This window comes from Piliocolobus tephrosceles, chromosome 5, assembly GCF_002776525.5.
Source record: "Piliocolobus tephrosceles isolate RC106 chromosome 5, ASM277652v3, whole genome shotgun sequence".
NCBI lineage: Eukaryota > Metazoa > Chordata > Mammalia > Primates > Cercopithecidae > Piliocolobus > Piliocolobus tephrosceles.
The window spans coordinates 88837937-88856206 of NC_045438.1; the positions used below are offsets into that span (position 1 = coordinate 88837937).

The 18270-nt window shown below is 37.2% G+C and overlaps 1 protein-coding gene across 50 annotated transcripts in view; it reads left to right on the forward strand.

Moving 5' to 3' along the window:
* Positions 1 to 18270, forward strand: part of SNAP91 (synaptosome associated protein 91) — a 167276-nt gene that overhangs the window by 132439 nt on the left and 16567 nt on the right. For 34 of the 50 annotated variants that reach the window (XR_004228956.1, XM_023205199.1, XM_023205201.2 and 31 more), the window contains 4 exons: positions 6309 to 6443; positions 8086 to 8235; positions 12656 to 12686; positions 13581 to 13692. Coding sequence is in view for 48 of the 50 variants with exons in the window: in XM_023205199.1 (XP_023060967.1) it covers positions 6309 to 6443; positions 8086 to 8235; positions 12656 to 12686; positions 13581 to 13692 (428 nt within the window). In the remaining 2 variants the exon portion in view is untranslated. The remainder of the gene's footprint in view (positions 1 to 6308; positions 6444 to 8085; positions 8236 to 12655; positions 12687 to 13580; positions 13693 to 18270) is intronic. The other 16 variants (XR_004228955.1, XM_031935589.1, XM_031935592.1 and 13 more) reach the window with 2 other exon arrangements.

Sequence of the window (18270 nt, forward strand, 5' to 3'; positions counted from 1 at the left end):
TGATAGGAAAAGTTATATATTGTGTACACTTTCTTTCTTCTGTCTTTTCTATTTAAATAAATTAATATTCAGTGTAAATCAGTATAGATGAGTTTTAATGTCTCATTTGCTTTCAAAAAAATTCTTGTAATTTAATGTATACATATGTCAGTGCCTGATTTATTTGGCACGATGTAAACTATTATTTCACCTTATATCCTGATATAAGGGTTTTGGCACAGTGTCTCACAATCATAATCCCACCACTTTGGGAGGCCGAGATGGGCAGATCACATGAAGTCAGGAGTTTGAGCTAGCCTGGCCAACATGGTGAAACCCTCGTCTCTACAAAAAAAAAAAAAAAAAAAAAAAAAAAGCTAGTGTAAGAAATTTTAACTTACTTTTAATTTCTGTAGGGCTTAATTTTGGGGGCTAATTTTTCATACTTCCCTGTTTTCTTATAGAAAAATATTTCTCACACTTGTTCAAGTATCAAAGCATAAGAAAGTCATGTTCTCACTAAAGAACATCATGGAATATTAATATAATTCTATCCTACGAACTAGGAGCAGCTTTCCTAGCCCAAAACAAAAAAAGAAAAAAATGAAAAATGAAAAACTTTCTGCTAATAAGCACAATATAAAACCACAGTCACATTTATATATGTAACCTAGCTGACAATTGGCTGTTTCTGAGTTTTCACAATTCTCATACATTTTTTGTTCAATGCATATTAAGTAGGACAAATATTTGGGGGCACTGTGTATAGTAATTTGCAGTGAAGCTTAGCATTTGTATTATAGTTGTGTCTATGTTTATTTGGGGGAAGAATCAGCTAAGTCCAGAGTCTATTGAAACTTAAGAGGATTTTTTTTTAAATAAATAAATAAATGAGCCTAGTCATGGTTAACAAGCCCACAAATATGATCAGAATCAGAGAGAGAGAAGAGAGAAACAGATTCTCTAAAATCCTGTGATTGTCTGTTAGTAATAAAACTGTTTTGAGAAAGAATGAAAAAATAATAATATGCAGACACTGTCATGGGAGGTTTAGACTGTTCAAAGGTTACGTTGGTCACTGGACTAAGGACTCTCACCCCATGCCTAAGATTACATTTTTTTGAGGGAATATATTTACATGTGAATCATAAAGATAAGGCAATAAATATATAATTAAATGTTAAAATGATTTTAGAGATTTTAAACTAAAAATTAAGAACCATTTTAAAATTGAGGAGAAGGCTTTATTAAAAATTGGTATGTATTTTGAAACTTGAAAACAAAGACTAAGTGGATAGTCTCTTGAAAATGAACCTATCTGTCATAAAAACTATTATTCTCCTTTATTCAAATTCAGTTCTAGAACTGTCAGATAATACCAATTCCAGAATTAAACAGCACTTGAAATATTGCCTTAGTCGTCTTCTACCCCTTGAGTAAAAATTTTAAGGTGTTTGGTGCATGCAATATAGTGAAATGATAAAAAATTCTGGAGGAGACAACTTCCAATGAGGCCACACTAGAAAAATCATTCTCAAAATAATGAAGAAAGGGAGTAATGGGGGGAGGGGGAAGCAGAGAGGAGAATCCATAGCAACAATGAGTAATTCTCTCCAAGCCATTGAGATTACTGGTAGGATACAGGTATTATCCATATCTCAGGTAGCATCTGAATAAAAACTTGAAAGTTGGCCAGGCGCGGTGGCTCAAGCCTGTAATCCCAGCACTTTGGGAGGCCCAGACGGGCGGATCACGAGGTCAGGAGATCGAGACCATCCTGGCTAACACTGTGAAACCCCGTCTCTACTGAAAAATACAAAAAACTAGCCGGGCGACGTGGCGGGCGCCTGTAGTCCCAGCTACTCGGGAGGCTGAGGCAGGGGAATGGCGTGAACCCGGGAGGCGGAGCTTGCAGTGAGCTGAGATCCGGCCACTGCACTCCAGCCCGGGCGACAGAGCGAGACTCCGTCTCAAAAAAATAAATAAATAAATAAATAAATAAATAAATAAATAAATAAAAATAAAAACTTGAAAGTTAAGTTTTTAAATAATAAAAGTAAATATTTCATACAGTGAAGCTTAAAGCTGTCAAACTCTGCTCAAAATATACCAACTGAAAATATAGATGTTTGAAAGCTAGAGGCAGATTACTGGATGACAAAGGTAAAAATGGACTGTTAAGAAAGTTAGGTGTGTTGAGGAATATGCCTAACATCTGAGGTTGGAATCAAGCAGGACAACCATGTTTTTCCATAATAGACACAATTTTAGGGTGACTGCACCATAAATCTGTACTAGTATGAGTATTTCACATCCTATCTTTAATTGCAAAGACAGGGGACTATATGGTCCAGCCTATGAGGCTCTTTATAGTTTTGCATTTGTTCTCTTAACCACATTAATTGCTTAAAATGAGCCACAGAAGTCCTTGAACTGAATTTAAAATACAAACATGCCCAGTGTGGAATTAAAAAGTAAAAATTTCCTCTAAAGGGTAAAGGTCTACAGAGGATCAATTCTATCATCCTGTGTGGGAGTGTCTGTAGCAATAGTTTTAAAATTGTACTCTTGTGGTCAGGCACAGTGGCTCACGCCTATAATCCCAGCACTTTGGGAGGCCGAGGCGGGTGGATCACGAGGTCAGGAGATTGAGACCATCCTGGCCAACATGGTGAAACCCCATCACTACTAAAAATACAAAAACTACCTGGGTGTGGTGGCATGCACCTGTAATCCCAGCTACTTGGGATACTGAGGCAGGAGAATGCCTTGAACCCAGGAGGCAGAGATTGCAGTGAGTTGAGATGGTGCTATTGCACTCCAGCCTGGTGACAGACTGAGTCAAAAAAAAAAAAAAAAAATTGTACTCTTGCAACTGAAACGATATGATGTGTTATACAGACCAAGTAGGCTATGCCAGTCAGATTTGTTATATCTGAATCAATAGAACTTCATTAAGTGTCTAGGCAACTCCCGTTTAGAACAATACATTCATAAGACTAATCATTTGTGATTAAAAAGCAGTGTGTCAACAGATGCTTGAGTACCTGAAAACAGTTGGCTCTTCAGTTATAATGTAAGACAGTTCAAATATGACTACAGGACGCACAAAAGCCTTACCCTGTTTTCAATTCCATTCCATAGAGCACCTTTCTTTTTGTTTTTATTTTTATTTTTTTAAGCAACAAGGTCACCCTCTGTTGCATAAGCTGGAGGGCACTGGTGTGAACATAGCTCACTGCAGCCTTTAGAACTGATGAGCTAAAGCAGTCCTCCCACTTCAGCCTCCTGAGCAGCTGGGACTACAGGCATGTGCCATCATGCCCCCTGGCTTATATATATATATACAAAATGAGGTCCGCTATATTGACCAGGCTGGTCTCAAACTCCTGGCCTTAAATGATCCTCTGCCACAACCTCTCCCCAAGTGCTGGGATTACTGACATTAGCCACTGTACCCGTGTAAACATCTTTCTTAGTGTACATTAGAACCACATAGAAAGATTAGTTGTTTAGATTTTCCTATTAACTCTATTCCAGGGCCTTAAAACTTTTCAGTTAGTTACCAGGAGGAATTCCTCCAACTCTTCATTAATGTCTGTAATGTTCCTGTTTAGTTCTTCATTATAGCAATTTTTTGACATAATCAGTTGGTCATTTTATATCACCTAATAGCTGTTTAATTATTCTAGGCTTGTGAGGGCACTTACTTCATAAGAACCAAGTATAATGGGAAAAAGTCATCCTGCCAGATCTCGGGAATTTTATAAATGGATAGGAAGGTTACCACTACAGCATTTCTTCTGGATGTGGGAAAGAGGCTGTGTGGTACAGTGGCAAAGAGTCCAGACTCTGGAGAATTCCTGTGTGGAATCCTGGATCCGCCATTTGCCTTCATATGACCTTAGAGAAATTATTTAACATCTCTGACCTCAGCTTTCTCATCTTTGAACTTCATGGGGTTGTTATAAAGATTAGATAAGCTAATGTGTGTTTTAGATGGAACCGTTTAAAACTGCTGGTTTTCTAGGATCAAAACAGTCAAATATCAGTCATTCGTGTCGTTCATATGGTTCACCCTAAAAAAGGAAACCTAGAACAGTGCCTGGCACTTGGTGAACCCCGGGCCAATGTTGGCTTTACCTTTAATTTTCTTAGAGAAGGTGCTATGTTTCTTTCAGTGGACAGCTTTATTTATTCACCTATAGATGTGATCTTAGCATAAAGTGGAAATAGCACTAAGCAGAGTGTCCTAGGTAAATGCACTCTTTTTCCTCTTTTTGCTGAAGCTTACCAGTGTGTTCACTTCTCTTAGAGTCATTTCTTCTAGCCATGAGATGACAGGACTGAATCAGATGATCCTGAGGCCCTTTCCAACACTAATCTGCTATGATTCTAAAATAAATTGCCCTTTCCGTGGCCAAGTTTTAAGAAGTCAAGAGTCAGGTTGTCTCTACATTCACCTATAGAAAGAGAATCACAACATAATTTAGGCAACAGTTGCCTAAATTAACCAGACACACTCCAACTTGAGGTGCAGGGTAATGTTTTTTAAAAATCAACATTAATACAGCTACCAATCTTCCTAAAATCAAAATGGTCACATTCACAAAAATAATTACTTTTAACCTACCTTTGCTGGGCTAAGCTCTTACTGATTTAGAGAATGTCTTCTCCAGTAAAGAAAGTTACATGATACTTATGCCATTCAAATACTAAAATCACTTAAAGTAGCCATCATGAACTGTAAAGATCATCTAATAAGTAACTTTTTTTCCAAATTAAAATTTTTTCATACACATATGAGGAAAGCCTAAACCCATGTCACTGTCAATTTCTAGGAATAATATAACTTGAACAGCATTGCCACTTTCTTTAGAAAATAATAGAGAATTTTAGTGGAAATCATTTTCAAAATTATATATTGATTCTATGGAATATAAACTCAAGGATGTTTTCTGAAACACTGTTTTGTCAAGCAGTTTGTGAAAAAGAGACAATGTGGCTGGATTTGAAAGGAATATATACTTAAGCTGTATATAGGAATGACTTCTGGTAGTAATAAATTCTTTTATAATAGAACATCATCCAGTGTCTTGTTAAGAAATCACTTCCTTCACAGGTTGTGTATTTTTGTTCAGCAGCAATACAGAGTGATCTCTGCTTCTGTTTCTGTCTGTTGATTGAGAGAAATGTTTTGCTTCTAGCCATCAAATGATAAATAGTTAAGCTGAGGTTGGATTACTTTACAGCAGTCTTTGATTTGTCCTCACCTTTTATATTAAAAAGTGTCCTTCATTTAGTAAGCATTAATTCAGTGTTTTAGGCACTATGCTGGGTATTAGTGGAAAAACATGAAAAGAAGACACAGTTCCTGGCCTCATAAAGCCATCTTGGGGTTGGAGTCAGGGCAGTGGGGATAAATACATGTAATGAGAGTAGCACGGGGCCATGTACCAAGTGCTGAGAATATTCGGCATGTATATGGGGATGTGGGTGGGGTGCAGCTGGTAGTGGGTAGCAGTGTGAGAGCAAGGAATTCCTCCTAGAGCAGGCATCTGACACTGCTGGTGGCGGATCACAGCTGCAGCCTGCTTTGCCGCAGGGGCCAGTGGGTAGAGACAGAAGGACCTGATCGCTATCCAAAGGAATTCAAATTATATGAATTGAAAAATTGTGGGAAGCTGATAGAAGATTTTGGAGAAGTAACTTTGTCAACATTTTCCACTTGGAAAGGTCACTCTGGCTGCACTGTGGAGACTAGATTGGAGGAGATCTAGACTAGAGACAGGACGCCATCCCACTCCATGACTGTTCATGAATCCAGAGAGCAGTGTTGTAGGGATCTGCACTGGTGGTAACAGCAGTGGGGCTAGTGGGGCTAACATGATAGATGTTAAAGATTTGATGTGTATTTTTATGATTTGTATTTGCATTTTATTATAATTTACAGTAAACATTTTCTGAAACCAGATATTATGATTTGAAGAAACATAAAATTTCAATATCTGAATTGTAACCCTAGTGATACCTTCTTTGTTTTATATACTCCATTGTAATAATAGATATACTTGCTATAGTTTCCTCTTAATAAGGGTATACTTGTGTGCTATCTTATTTCTAATTAAATTAAATCTCTCATTAATGCATATCAGATATCAAAATATTATGCTTGAACAACTTTTCAGAGCTACTCTGTTTCACTCACTGCTAATCAACATGCAATCAATTCCTTTTCACTTTTCTATAACTTTTTAAATTCTGTTTTTATGGCCTTTACCCACCTTTATATTATTCCTGCTTATGTTTTTTTGGAACTTTTTTTTCAGGATTTGGGGGTTCTTTCATGGCCCCTTCCCCATCTCCAGTGACTCCAGCTCAGAATAACCTGCTACAGCCCAATTTTGAGGCAGCTTTTGGGACAACGCCTTCAACTTCCAGCAGCAGCTCCTTTGATCCATCAGGTGAGGCAGTGACTTTCAAACATTCTTTTCATGTGTCCTGGTAATAATAATTAAAAAAACTACCCAAGGTTAGTATGCTATCAGGAAATTTACAATAAGCAAATATTGAGTGATAATTTGGTTTATAAAACATTAATAAATCTCTCATTCAGTAACTTAAATTAAAATTTACAGTACATATTGGTATCCATAAGAATAACCTGCAATCCTTTCTCTGTTTCTGTTTATTTTTAGCAGAAATCTAACTTAACCTGCACACTAGCTATTTGCCTGAGCTTACATGCACATGGTTTAGAGATGGTTAAAAAAAAACAAATACTTTGTACTAAATTTTTGTACAGTGTTTGAATATGTGAACACTCCCACTGCTGTTGCTTACATCTTCCGAAGCCTGCATGGCCCTCAGTTTTATGAAGTTGAGACACAAATAGTATTCTTTGCCTGCCTTTAACCTTTCATCACTGCTGTCATTTTGTTTGTATTCTCTTCCATTCTACTCTTCCCATGCTGGGTCCTTACTACAAATTTTCAATTGGTGAGTTTTCGGCAATTAAATGTGTTTCAGAAACACCCCAAATAAATCCTCTGCCTGACAATTTGGTTGCTTCTATTGCCAGTGCCTAGTTGAATGCTGTCCTTTTTCACTTTAAAATTATTGTATAGTAGTTGTTGTGGTAGATATGCGTAGTTTTTTGATAAAATTTTATAACTACAAAGTTTTTGACATAGATAACGTATTAGCAATGTCTTATGCAAATGCTGTGTGTCTGCATTTTGAATGGACTTTCTGTATTCTAGGAACTGAACAATTAGTAACTTATTTGGTGATCAGGAGCCATCAGTGATGCATTTGATCCCTGATATTTAAAATAGTATTTAATTTACTTATGCCCTTTGAGTTACAACCAGAAATGATTGCTCTAATTAGAGAGAAAAAAATCAAAATTATTACTTCTACAATGTGATCACCTTTTTCAGGTACCTATTACTAGATGCTGACTGTTATATCAGATGTTATTTTGTTTCCTAATTTTGTAGGAAGCTAAGAGATGCATTATTTTCTCATTTAAGAATTATTTTTAAAGTAAACATTTTAGGTTTTCAGAGTAAATTATTTAGACTTCACCATAAAGCACATTAGAAGTCTTTTCGCTATTTTCTTGAATAAGAGCAACAATGGCAATATTGAGTGCCCATATAAAGCAAGCATTATAATAAACACATGACATATATCACCTAATTTAATATTTATAACAAAGCCATGGTCATACTTTCCCCATTTACAGATGAGAAAACTAAAAAGCTCAGAGAGTAATTTTCTTAAAGTCGTATAGCCAGTGAGGCATGCAGCTGAATTGAAGCCCAGTTCTGGCTGCAAAGTCTGTGTTCATTCCTATACATTATACAGATTTTTTTCCATCCTTGTTCATGTTCATTAGTATTTTCATACTTTATGAGTAGACATATGTCGACATGTTCTTCTTGGTGTTACAGTCATGGAAAGTGTGAATTACATGCCTTCTTTTATAAGATTGTATATTCACTTGTTTCCATAGTTTATCAAAAGACAGTTTTGCTTTAATTTTGCATATGAACATTTTCTGTTTTCAATTATTCTGAACCTAGTCCATTTGATTTCCAGTGTTTGATGGTCTAGGTGATCTTTTGATGCCAACTATGGCACCAGCTGGGCAGCCTGCACCTGTCTCAGTGGTACCACCCAGTCCTGCGATGGCAGCCAGCAAAGCACTTGGAAGTGACCTTGATTCTTCTCTTGCCAGCTTAGTAGGCAGTGAGTAATCTAGTTCTTTTTTTTTTAACTGAAGCATATGTGAATTGTTTTTTGTTTCTCTCTCTCTCTCTCTCTCTCTCTCTCTCTCTCTCTCTCATCCTCTCATCTCATATGTTTTGTTTCTGGAGTCTCTTATGGTTGAGTATAGCAGGGAGGGAATAGAAATACTTAGTCCTTTACCCAGTGCAGGTCCTTGGAAGGCAAACAGTTCCTATACCATTGGCTCATGAGCAATATCCATGTCATTGTAATCTAAAGTATTAAAGGTATAATTAGGGAGCATATACAAGTATGAAACCAAGTGTATTATGTGTAATAAGCACTTAACTTTCCATTTAATTTGGAAATAAGAACATAGAGTAACTTACATGAAGCACAGTATCTTTATAAATTGAGTATCCAACTGAGTTTCAGTCATTTGTTCAACAAATATTTATTGAGTACCAAGCATTATTCCAGGCTCTAGAGGTAAACCAGTAAGCAAAACAGAAAAAAATGTCTGTACCTGTGGCACTTGGGAAGGGCAGACACAAACTTTAAAATAAATAAATTGTATAGTGTGTTAGATCATAAGTTCCATGGAGAAAAACAGAACAGACAAAGGAGAGCTGGGAGTGCTGCAGGGTAGGAGTTAAAGCAAACCTCAATAAGAAGGTAAAATTTGAGCAAAGATTTTGAAGGTAAAGGGGTAAACTATGTGATGATCTAAAGAAGGACATCTGCAGGAAAATGAAATAGTCAGTGCAAAGGCTTTGAGGCAGAAGTTTGTGTGGCAGATTCATCCAGGAGATGAGTGACTAGAGCTGAGTGGGTGAAGGAGAGAGTCCTAGGGAGGAGGGCAGCTATTATAAAGATCGACCTTTGCTCTTAATTCTGAATTTTGTATGCATGTGAATGGGTTTACCACTGTAGATATGTAATATTCAAGGCAGTATCAAAAGTTTAGCAGATCACTGATACAGACTTCTTTACCTGTGAATTTGCCTGTGAACATACATTTTGTTTTCCATTCCTTCCCTGTGGTTTTAGCAACCATGAAAATACTTTTATAACACCTAGGGAGAGGTTATTTGAATATTTCCTCCTACACTAAAATTTCATCTCACTAAGTGATTGTTTTTTCTGCATACTATAATGTATCCCCTTTCAGAAATAAAGGACTCATACCTCCAGCTGCTGAGAGTGCCACCAACACACAGCCCTCAGCTGTCAACCACCTTTGAGAATGATCCCAGCTGAAAGAAGCTAACCTGCTAGAGTGATGGCCAAACAATCTTGAAAAAGAAAAAATTTGAATTAATTGTGTTTCCAATTTCAAAACTTCTACAAAGCTACAATAATCAGGACAAATGGTACTGGTATAAGGATAGACATAGAGACCAAAGGTATAGAATAAAGATCCCAGAAATAAATCCACATATATAGTCAAATGATTTTTGACAAGGATACCAAGACCATTCAGTGAGGGAAAAGACATTCTTTTCAGGAGAAAAATATTGGGAAAAGACTAAATAACTTCATGAAAAAGAATGAAATTTTAGCCTTATACAAAAAAAATTAATTCACAAAAGGTCATACAACCAAATGTAAGAGCTAAATCTATACAACGTTTAGAAGAAAACGTAGGAGTTAATCCTTATGACCTTAGATTAGGTTATGTTTGGTTCTTAGATATGACACCAAAAGTACAAGAAACAAAAGAAAAAAAGATACATAGGAATATATCAAAATACTTTTGTGCTGTAGACAATATGAGTAAGAAAGTGAAAGGACAAACCGTAGAATGGGAGAAAATATTTGCAAATTTTTTATCAGAAAAGAGACTTGTACTCAGAATAAAGAACTTTTACGATTCAATAATGAAAAAACAAATAATGCAGTTTTTTAAATGGCAAAAATATTTTTTGAATAGACCTTTTGACCCAAGCACCTGTATTCTCCAAAGAATATGTACAAATGACCAATATGCACATGAAAAGATGCTCACCATTATTCATCAGTGAAATGCAAATCAAAACCAAATAAGATATCACTTTATACTCATTAGGATGGAGATAATTAAAAAGACATATAACCAGTATTGATGAGGATATGGAAAACTTGAAACCCACAGACATTACTGGTAAAAATGTGACATGGTTTAGCTGCTATAGAAAGAAGTCTGATAGTTACTCAAAATGTTAAACATAGATTATCGTATGACTCAGCATTTCTACTCCTAGGTGTATGGAGCGAAAATGAAAATGTGTATGCACACAAAAATTTGTACACGAATGATTATAGTATCGTTATTCATAATAGCCAAAAAGTAGACAACCCTAATGTTCATCACTTGATGAATGGACAAACAAAACATGATATATCTACATAATGAAATATTATTTGGCAATAAAAAGAAATGAAGTATTAATACATGCTACAACTGGATTTACTGTGAAAACAAGCCAAGTGAAAGAAGTCCGACACAAAAGACTATGTATTTTCATATATGATTCCATTTATATGAAATGTCCAGGATAGACAAATGCATAGAGACAGGAAGTAGACTGGGCCTTCAAGGGGCTGAGGGAAGTGGAGAGGAAGAGGAGTGACTGCTAATTGGTACAGGGTTTCTTTTTGTTGTGACAAAAAAAGTTCTATATTAACACTGTGAATAAACTAAAACCATTGAATTATGCACTTTAAAGGGGTGAATTTTATGGTATGTGAATTATATCTCAATAAAAATGTTTTTATAAAACATTTTTCAGTGTTAGCTGAGGCTTCTATTGAGACTGCATTGCAGTCTTGCCCAATCACAGTTTCCTGTCTTCCCTTTCAAAATAAATCTCCTGCATGCTAATCTCCATCCCAGAGCCTTCCTCCCAGGAGACTTAGCTTGCAACAGAGGCCCAGGCCCTGAGGTGCTCATTCCTGTCTGCCACAAAATTTGACGAGGGATTCATATATACATATGTAAGATACACTTCTGCTTTCTTTTGCTTTTTCACATGAACAGGTATAAATAATTGGTTTAGCTTTTTAATCATTTAATACATATAGATTTAGTTTTATAGTCTAATTGAAAAATAAATTTTAAAATGAATTTTGTCTTTTAAAAAAGAAAAAATAACTAAAATTATGGGTAATCATTTTTATATTTGGTGTTCAGTTAAAATATACCTTATTCTATTTTGTAATGCCAAGATTTGGTAAGAAATAAATATTAACTTCATCCTCTAATACATTGATTATTCACCTGATTAGGGCTATTGTCCTGGCTGTTGCCTCTGCCTAGAAAGCTCTCACCCAGATCTCTGTTCAGCTTTGCCCAAGTCTCACCTCTATGAATCCTTCCCCAAGTGCCCTGTGTAATATTCTCTAGCCCCACGCTTATCCTATCCCTTCAACCCCAGAGTAAAGTACCCTTTACTCTGCCCTTCCTTTTCATTTTTTCCGTAAGCTTTCCATATCGCCTTCTAGCAGCCTATATCATTTACCTTTTTATTATTTTGTCATCTGTCTGGCACCATCAGAACGCAAGTTTCTCCAGGATAGGACTCTCCGACTGTTTTCTTTACTAACATGTTCCAAGTACCTAAAACGGTGCCTGACATATGTAGATGCTCAATAAATATTTTCTGAAGTAATAAATGAATTGACATTAGAGCAGACTGATTAAGCCGACTATGTCAAGGGATTCACAGAGCCACTAGAAGGACACGTGGGACTCAGAGCATTGTTGTACTCACAGCTGAGATTTATTACGGAAGCAGAGGAAGGATACATGGCTGATGATAAGAGGAAAAGACAAACAGAGTCTAGAAGAATCCACATGCAGACTTCCTTATGCTCTGTCTCTCCCTTGAGGAGAAGAACATACTCTTCACCCAGGAACAAAAATGCAGCAGCATGTGTGAGGTGTTTATGCCTAAAGACCTTTAGAGACTCCACACCCAGAGTCTTTATTGGGCAGTGATCATGTAGGCACTTTCTGCCTGGCATGTACCAAAATTTCAGACTTGTAGAACAGAAGTGGATATTCAGCATAAGCAATATCATTTGTACAAATAGTGTAGGCACAGTGATCCACCTTTATCATTTAGGGACAGTTTTATCCCAGTATAGAGAACAATTTACTAACCAAGTCCCCAGATAGCAGCCTTTCTAAAATAGCAACATCAAACCTGGTATGTTTGCTCTTTTCTGGACACAAGTTGACATTAAAATGGATCTTTAAGTCTAACATGAAGTAAAAGAAAATCTTTAATTTATGAAAATATTTCCTAATATAGTTTGTTTTCTATATAACTGAATGCAGTCATTCCTAGGCAAAATAAGGATATTTTTTATAGACTTCTGATTCTTTCATCTTTTAAATGTCCTATCATACAAGCTGAATATATGGATTTACAATCTTTTTTCTTTTATCCATTTATAGATCTTGGAATTTCTGGTACCACATCAAAAAAGTAAGTGTTTGGAAATTATGTGATTTCCTTTTGACAGTATATTTATATTCATTTGAGACTATCAACCATTTTACTCATTGGAGTAATTATTCATTCTCATGCTAGATAATTTCACAATTGGTTTTTTTTATTTCATCCTAGATTTTTGTTGTTATTTTACTGGAAGCTCCAAACTGTTGCTTTGCAATGAAAAGGAATAATCTATTTCAATCTCTGAGATTGTCACTAAGTTATATCTAGAAATATTTGGGAATTGTGGCTTGAATATTTTAATAGCATTAAATTCTAGATTCATTACCATAGTCCTAGCTAACATGAATTTTAAAAAGTCTTTCATGAAGTATTAATTGTAAGGAAGGATAGTAAAAATCGTAAGCAATATATTCTTTTTTAGATGTATATTTTGTCATTGAAATTGAGACATATTTTTCAGTGGATGGTGTCTTACGATCACTGTAAGGCAGGTTGCAGTCATGATACAGTTGTATGAAACATTCTGCTGAACCCTCTAAGATCCAGAAAGTGCCATCATCAATGCATCTTAAATTCAACAAAATATAAGTGTACAGTATATATGTTATATTTATTTGCATTTTTAGTAACAAATGAATTCAGTTAGATTTTCTGACATACTTTTCTTTATAGAGGATAGGAAATTCCTGTACTTACTGAGGTCCAAACTCTAAATGATATTTTTTCAAATGCTTTTAAGCTTTCTTAGAAACAGCATGGCAAGATTCCTTTGTAAGTTTTAACTGCTGTTCTTATTACTATACCATTTGACTCAAACAAACTGCTTTTAAACCCGAATAAAATAATCTAAGGAGCCACACACCATTTTTTTCTGACTTGTGTTTTTTTGTTTGTTTGCTTGTTTTGCATGGTTGTTTTTAGGGGAGATCTTCAGTGGAATGCTGGAGAGAAAAAGTTGACTGGTGGAGCCAACTGGCAGCCGAAAGTAGCTCCAGCAACCTGGTCAGCAGGCGTTCCACCAAGTGCACCTTTGGTATGTAGCAGGCAGAGCCCAGGGCAGCGCAGGCAGTTTGCCAGTTTCCAAGTGTGTAGAGTAGAGTGCATTTTGCTAACTTTGCTGCCAACGGTGTACTTATTCCTCTGGATTGAAGAAATATAAGCAAATAGCACTCCAGCTCAGGGGGCTGCCCTCCAGTCTTAGGTATGAAAACATTTGATAGCCTCTATTTTGCTGTGAGAAGGGGGAGAGAAAGTAAATAAGCAAGATGCAAAAACTAAGCAAGGTGCAAAAGTTACCAAAATGCAGATTCCATTCACTTTATAGTTGATAATGATTATGACCTTTTAAAATTTTTAAATATTTTAATTAATATTTATACTTCCATATTTGTAAAATTATGAAAATGATTTATCAAAAGCACATCATATCATTGATCATTTTATCTATCTTATCATATTTCTTGCCCAAATTTTCTGATTGTCTTACCAAGTAATAACTTTTTTTCTTACCAGAAAGATTGGGCAGTTTTCTATTGTGTAAGTAAAAGTTCGTTTTAAAATCCTATTACTTCTGCTCACCATTTAAAAAATTGGAACTACTCACATTATATTTTCTATAAGGTTTAAATAGATTTCATTTCTGTATTTTAAACTTCTATTAATATATCAATACTGCCATTCACTCTGGGAAAGAACATATCACTGGAAATAAAGACTGACTATTGCTCCATGAAATTAGATGACACATAAACAACATGTTTTTGGAGTAACAAAATGTATAATTTTTCTATATATACTCTGTGTTTAGCAAAACTAAGCTAATCACTGTTTCCCAAACTTACTGGCATTTTTCCACCTTTGCTTACCACCTCCACCTATCTAAATCAAACCCATCTCTAAGGCTTTCTTGATGTCATCCTTTCCTTGTTACCTGAATTAATTCTTAACCATCATTCACTTCTGCCAGCCAAACAAACATACAAGAAGTAAATTAATATAAATTCTAATTAAAATGTTTTAGAAACACACCATTAAAAATATTGTGTTCCAGAAATTGATTTAAATATCTGAGTTTTGGGATGTAGAACACATTTTATTTTATTTTATTTTATTTTTTTGAGACAGAGTGCAATGGTGCATTCTTGGCTCACTGCAACCTCCACCTCCTGGGTTCAAGCGATTCTCCTGCCTCAGCCTCCCAAGTAGCTGAGATTGCAGGTGCCTTCCACCATGCCTGGCTAATTTTTGTAGTTTTTAGTAGAGACAGGGGTTCACCATGTTGGCCAGGCTGGTCTAGAACTCCTGACCTCAGGTGATACGCCTGCTTCAGCCTCCCAAAGTGGTGGGATTACAGGCATGAGCCACCACGCCTGGCCTAGAACACATTTTCTTTTAAATAGCTATATTGATATTTTTATATATAAAAAGTTTTTAAAATAGTTTAATAAGTTCAAATCAATCTGAAAATGGCCTTTTGAATGAAGAATTTGCCACTAAGCAGTACTAGTAGCATTAATTAAATTACATAGTTTCTAAGGAAAATACCTTTTGTGCTTAGACTTGGGTTCTCTAAACTCATTTTCCTCTGGTCTTTCCACCTCGTCTTTTGGTGTTTGTGAGAGAGCAGGAAATTTAGGCACTTAATGTTCTCTGACTTTGGTGAGTCCACAGTATGAGATAACTTAGTTTTAAGAAATGGTTTCTAACAGATAACAATGATAAAAATACCTATTAAATCTAGATATTTTTCTATTTACATCTTTCTATGCATTATTTTAAAACAGTGCCTAAGAGGACAGTTTTCATATTTAGCTATAAAATAAAGGGCTTCAATTTAATTCTTATGAAGGATATTTAGTAGAAAACTACAAATCTCTTTTAAACTAACTTTTGCCTAGGATGATACATAATTTATTTCCAAACCAGGAATAAAGGTTTGAGGGTGAAAAGGACTGTCATTATTGCCCTGGTACCCTAAACATGGCTTGTGCCTGTTGGCCCAGGTGCTGAGACCATAAGCAAGTAGCACACCAGCCCAGGGGACTGCCCTCCATTCTTAGGTATGAAACATTTGATAGCCTCTATTTTGCTGTGGGAAGGGGGAGACAGAGTAAATAAATCTGAATAAAATTCCCAAAGGAAGAAACAAGCTTTTTTAGAACTGATTTGGTAAGTCTATTAATAAGACATAATGACATAAAATCTCACAATGTGTCTATATTATCATTATCAAAGTAAAGGAATTAATTATCCTATTCTCTTCTGTGCAGGATTAGAAAGGCCTTATTTGCTGTTCTAAGGAATTTATACTTTGGTGATGTTGCCCTTATCACCAGGATAAAACTTTTGTTTTTTAACAAGTTTCGGAACAATCACTGGTAGTAGCACAGTCTAAAATGAGTTAAGGGGATTGGAAGGCATGATGGTGAGAATATTAGTATCTGGCAGACAGACTGTAGGTTAAGAAAAGGAATAAAGGTTGGCTGGGCATGGTGGCTCATGCCTGTAATCCCAGCACTTTGTGAAGCCAAGGCAGGCAGATCACTTGAGGTCAGGAATTCAAGACCAGCCATGGCCAACATGGTGAAACCCCATCTCTACCAAAAAATTGCAAAACTTAGCAAGGCATGGTGGCATGTACCTGTAGTCTCAGCTACTCAGGAGGCTGAGGTGGGAGAATCACTTGAACCCAGGAGGAGGAGGTTGCTGTGAGCCAAGACTGCACCACTACACTCCAGCCCTCGGCGACAATGAGTCCCTGTCTCAAAAAAACAAAAGAAAAAAAAGTTTAGAGCCCGAAGTTAGGGTAGAAAGGAAGAGGAGAAGGCAAATTTTCAGTTAGAATCCGCACAAGTGGGAATTTTTATAGATGAGACAACCAAGACAGTGGTTGCCCAGTGTATTATTCCATTTTCACACTGCTGATAAAGACATACCCGAGACTGGGCAATTTACAAGAAAAAGAGGTTTAATGGACTTACAGTTCCACATGACTGGGGAGGCCTCACAATCATGGTGGAAGACAAGGAGGAGCAAGTCATATCTTACATGGATGGCAGCAGGTAAAGGAAGAGCTTGTGCAGGGAAACTCTCCCTTATAAAACCATCAGATCTTGTGAGACTTATTCACTATCACAAGAACAGCACAGGAGAGACCTGCCCCCATGATTCAGTTACCTCCCATTACATCTCTCCCACAACATGTGGGAATTCAAGATAAAATTTGGGTGAGGACAAAACCAAATCATTTCATTCCGCCCCTGGACCCTCCCAAATCTCATCTTCGCATTTCAAAACCAATCATGCCTTCCCAACAGTCCCCCAAAGTCTTAACTCATTTCAGCATTAACTCAAAAGTCCACAGTCCAGAGTCTCATCTGAGACAAGGCAAGTCTTTTTCACCTATGAGCCTGTAAAATCAAAAGAAAGTTAGTTACTTCCTAGATTCAATGGGTGTACAGGCTTTGGGTAAATACAGCCATTCCAAATGGGAGAAATTGGCCAAAACAGAGGGGCTACAAGCCCCATGCAAGTCTGAAATCCAGTGGGATAGTCAAATTTTAAAGCTCCAAAATGATCTTCTTTGACACCATGTCTCATATCCAGGTCACACATGATACAAGAGGTGGGCTCCCAAGCCGGGCACAGTGGCTCATGCCTGTAATCCCAACACTTTGGGAGGCTGAGGCAGGCAGATCACAAGGTCAAGAGATCAAGACCATCCTGGCCAGATGGTGAAACCCCATCTCTACTAAAAATACGAAAATTAACTGGTCATGGTCGCATGTGCCTATAGTCCCAGCTGCTTGGGAGGCTGAGGCAGGAGAATTGCTTGAACCTGGGAGGCAGAGGTTGCAGTGAGCCAAGATCATGCCACTGCACTCCAGCCCTGTGACAGAGTGAGACTCCATCTCCACAAAAAAAAAAAAAAAAAAAAAAGAGGTGGGCTCCAGTGGTCCTCGAGCAGCTCCACCCTGTTAGCTTTGCAGGGTTATAGGCCCCCTCCTGACTGCTTTCACAGGCTGGTGTTGAGTGTCTGTGACTTTTCCAGGCCCATGGTGCAAGCTGTCAGTGGATCTACCATTCTGGGGTCTGGAGGACAGTGGCCTTCTTCTCATACCTCCACTTGGTGGTGCCCCAGTAGGGACTTTGCACTGGGGCCCCCACCCCACATTTCCCTTCTGCACTGCCCTGTACTGCCCTAGCAAAGGTTCTCCATGAGAGCCCTGCCCCTGCAGCAAACTTCTGCCTGGGCATCCAGGTGTTTCTATACATCTCTGAAATCTATGTGGAGGTTCCAAAACCTCAATTCTTGGCTTCTGTGGCTCAACACCACATGTAAGCTGCCAAAGTTTGGGACTTCCACCCTCTGAAGCAACAGACCGAGCTGTACTTTGGCCCCTTTGAGTCACAACTGGAGCAGCTGGAACACTGGGCACCAGGTCCCTAGACTGCACACAGCAGAGGGACCCTGGACCTGGCCCATGAAACCACTTTTTCCCCCCATAAACCTCTGGGTCTGCAATGAGAGGGGCTGCTACAAAGATCTCTGACATGTCCTGGAGACATTTTCCTCATTGTGTTGGTGATTAACATTCAGCTCCTCGTTACT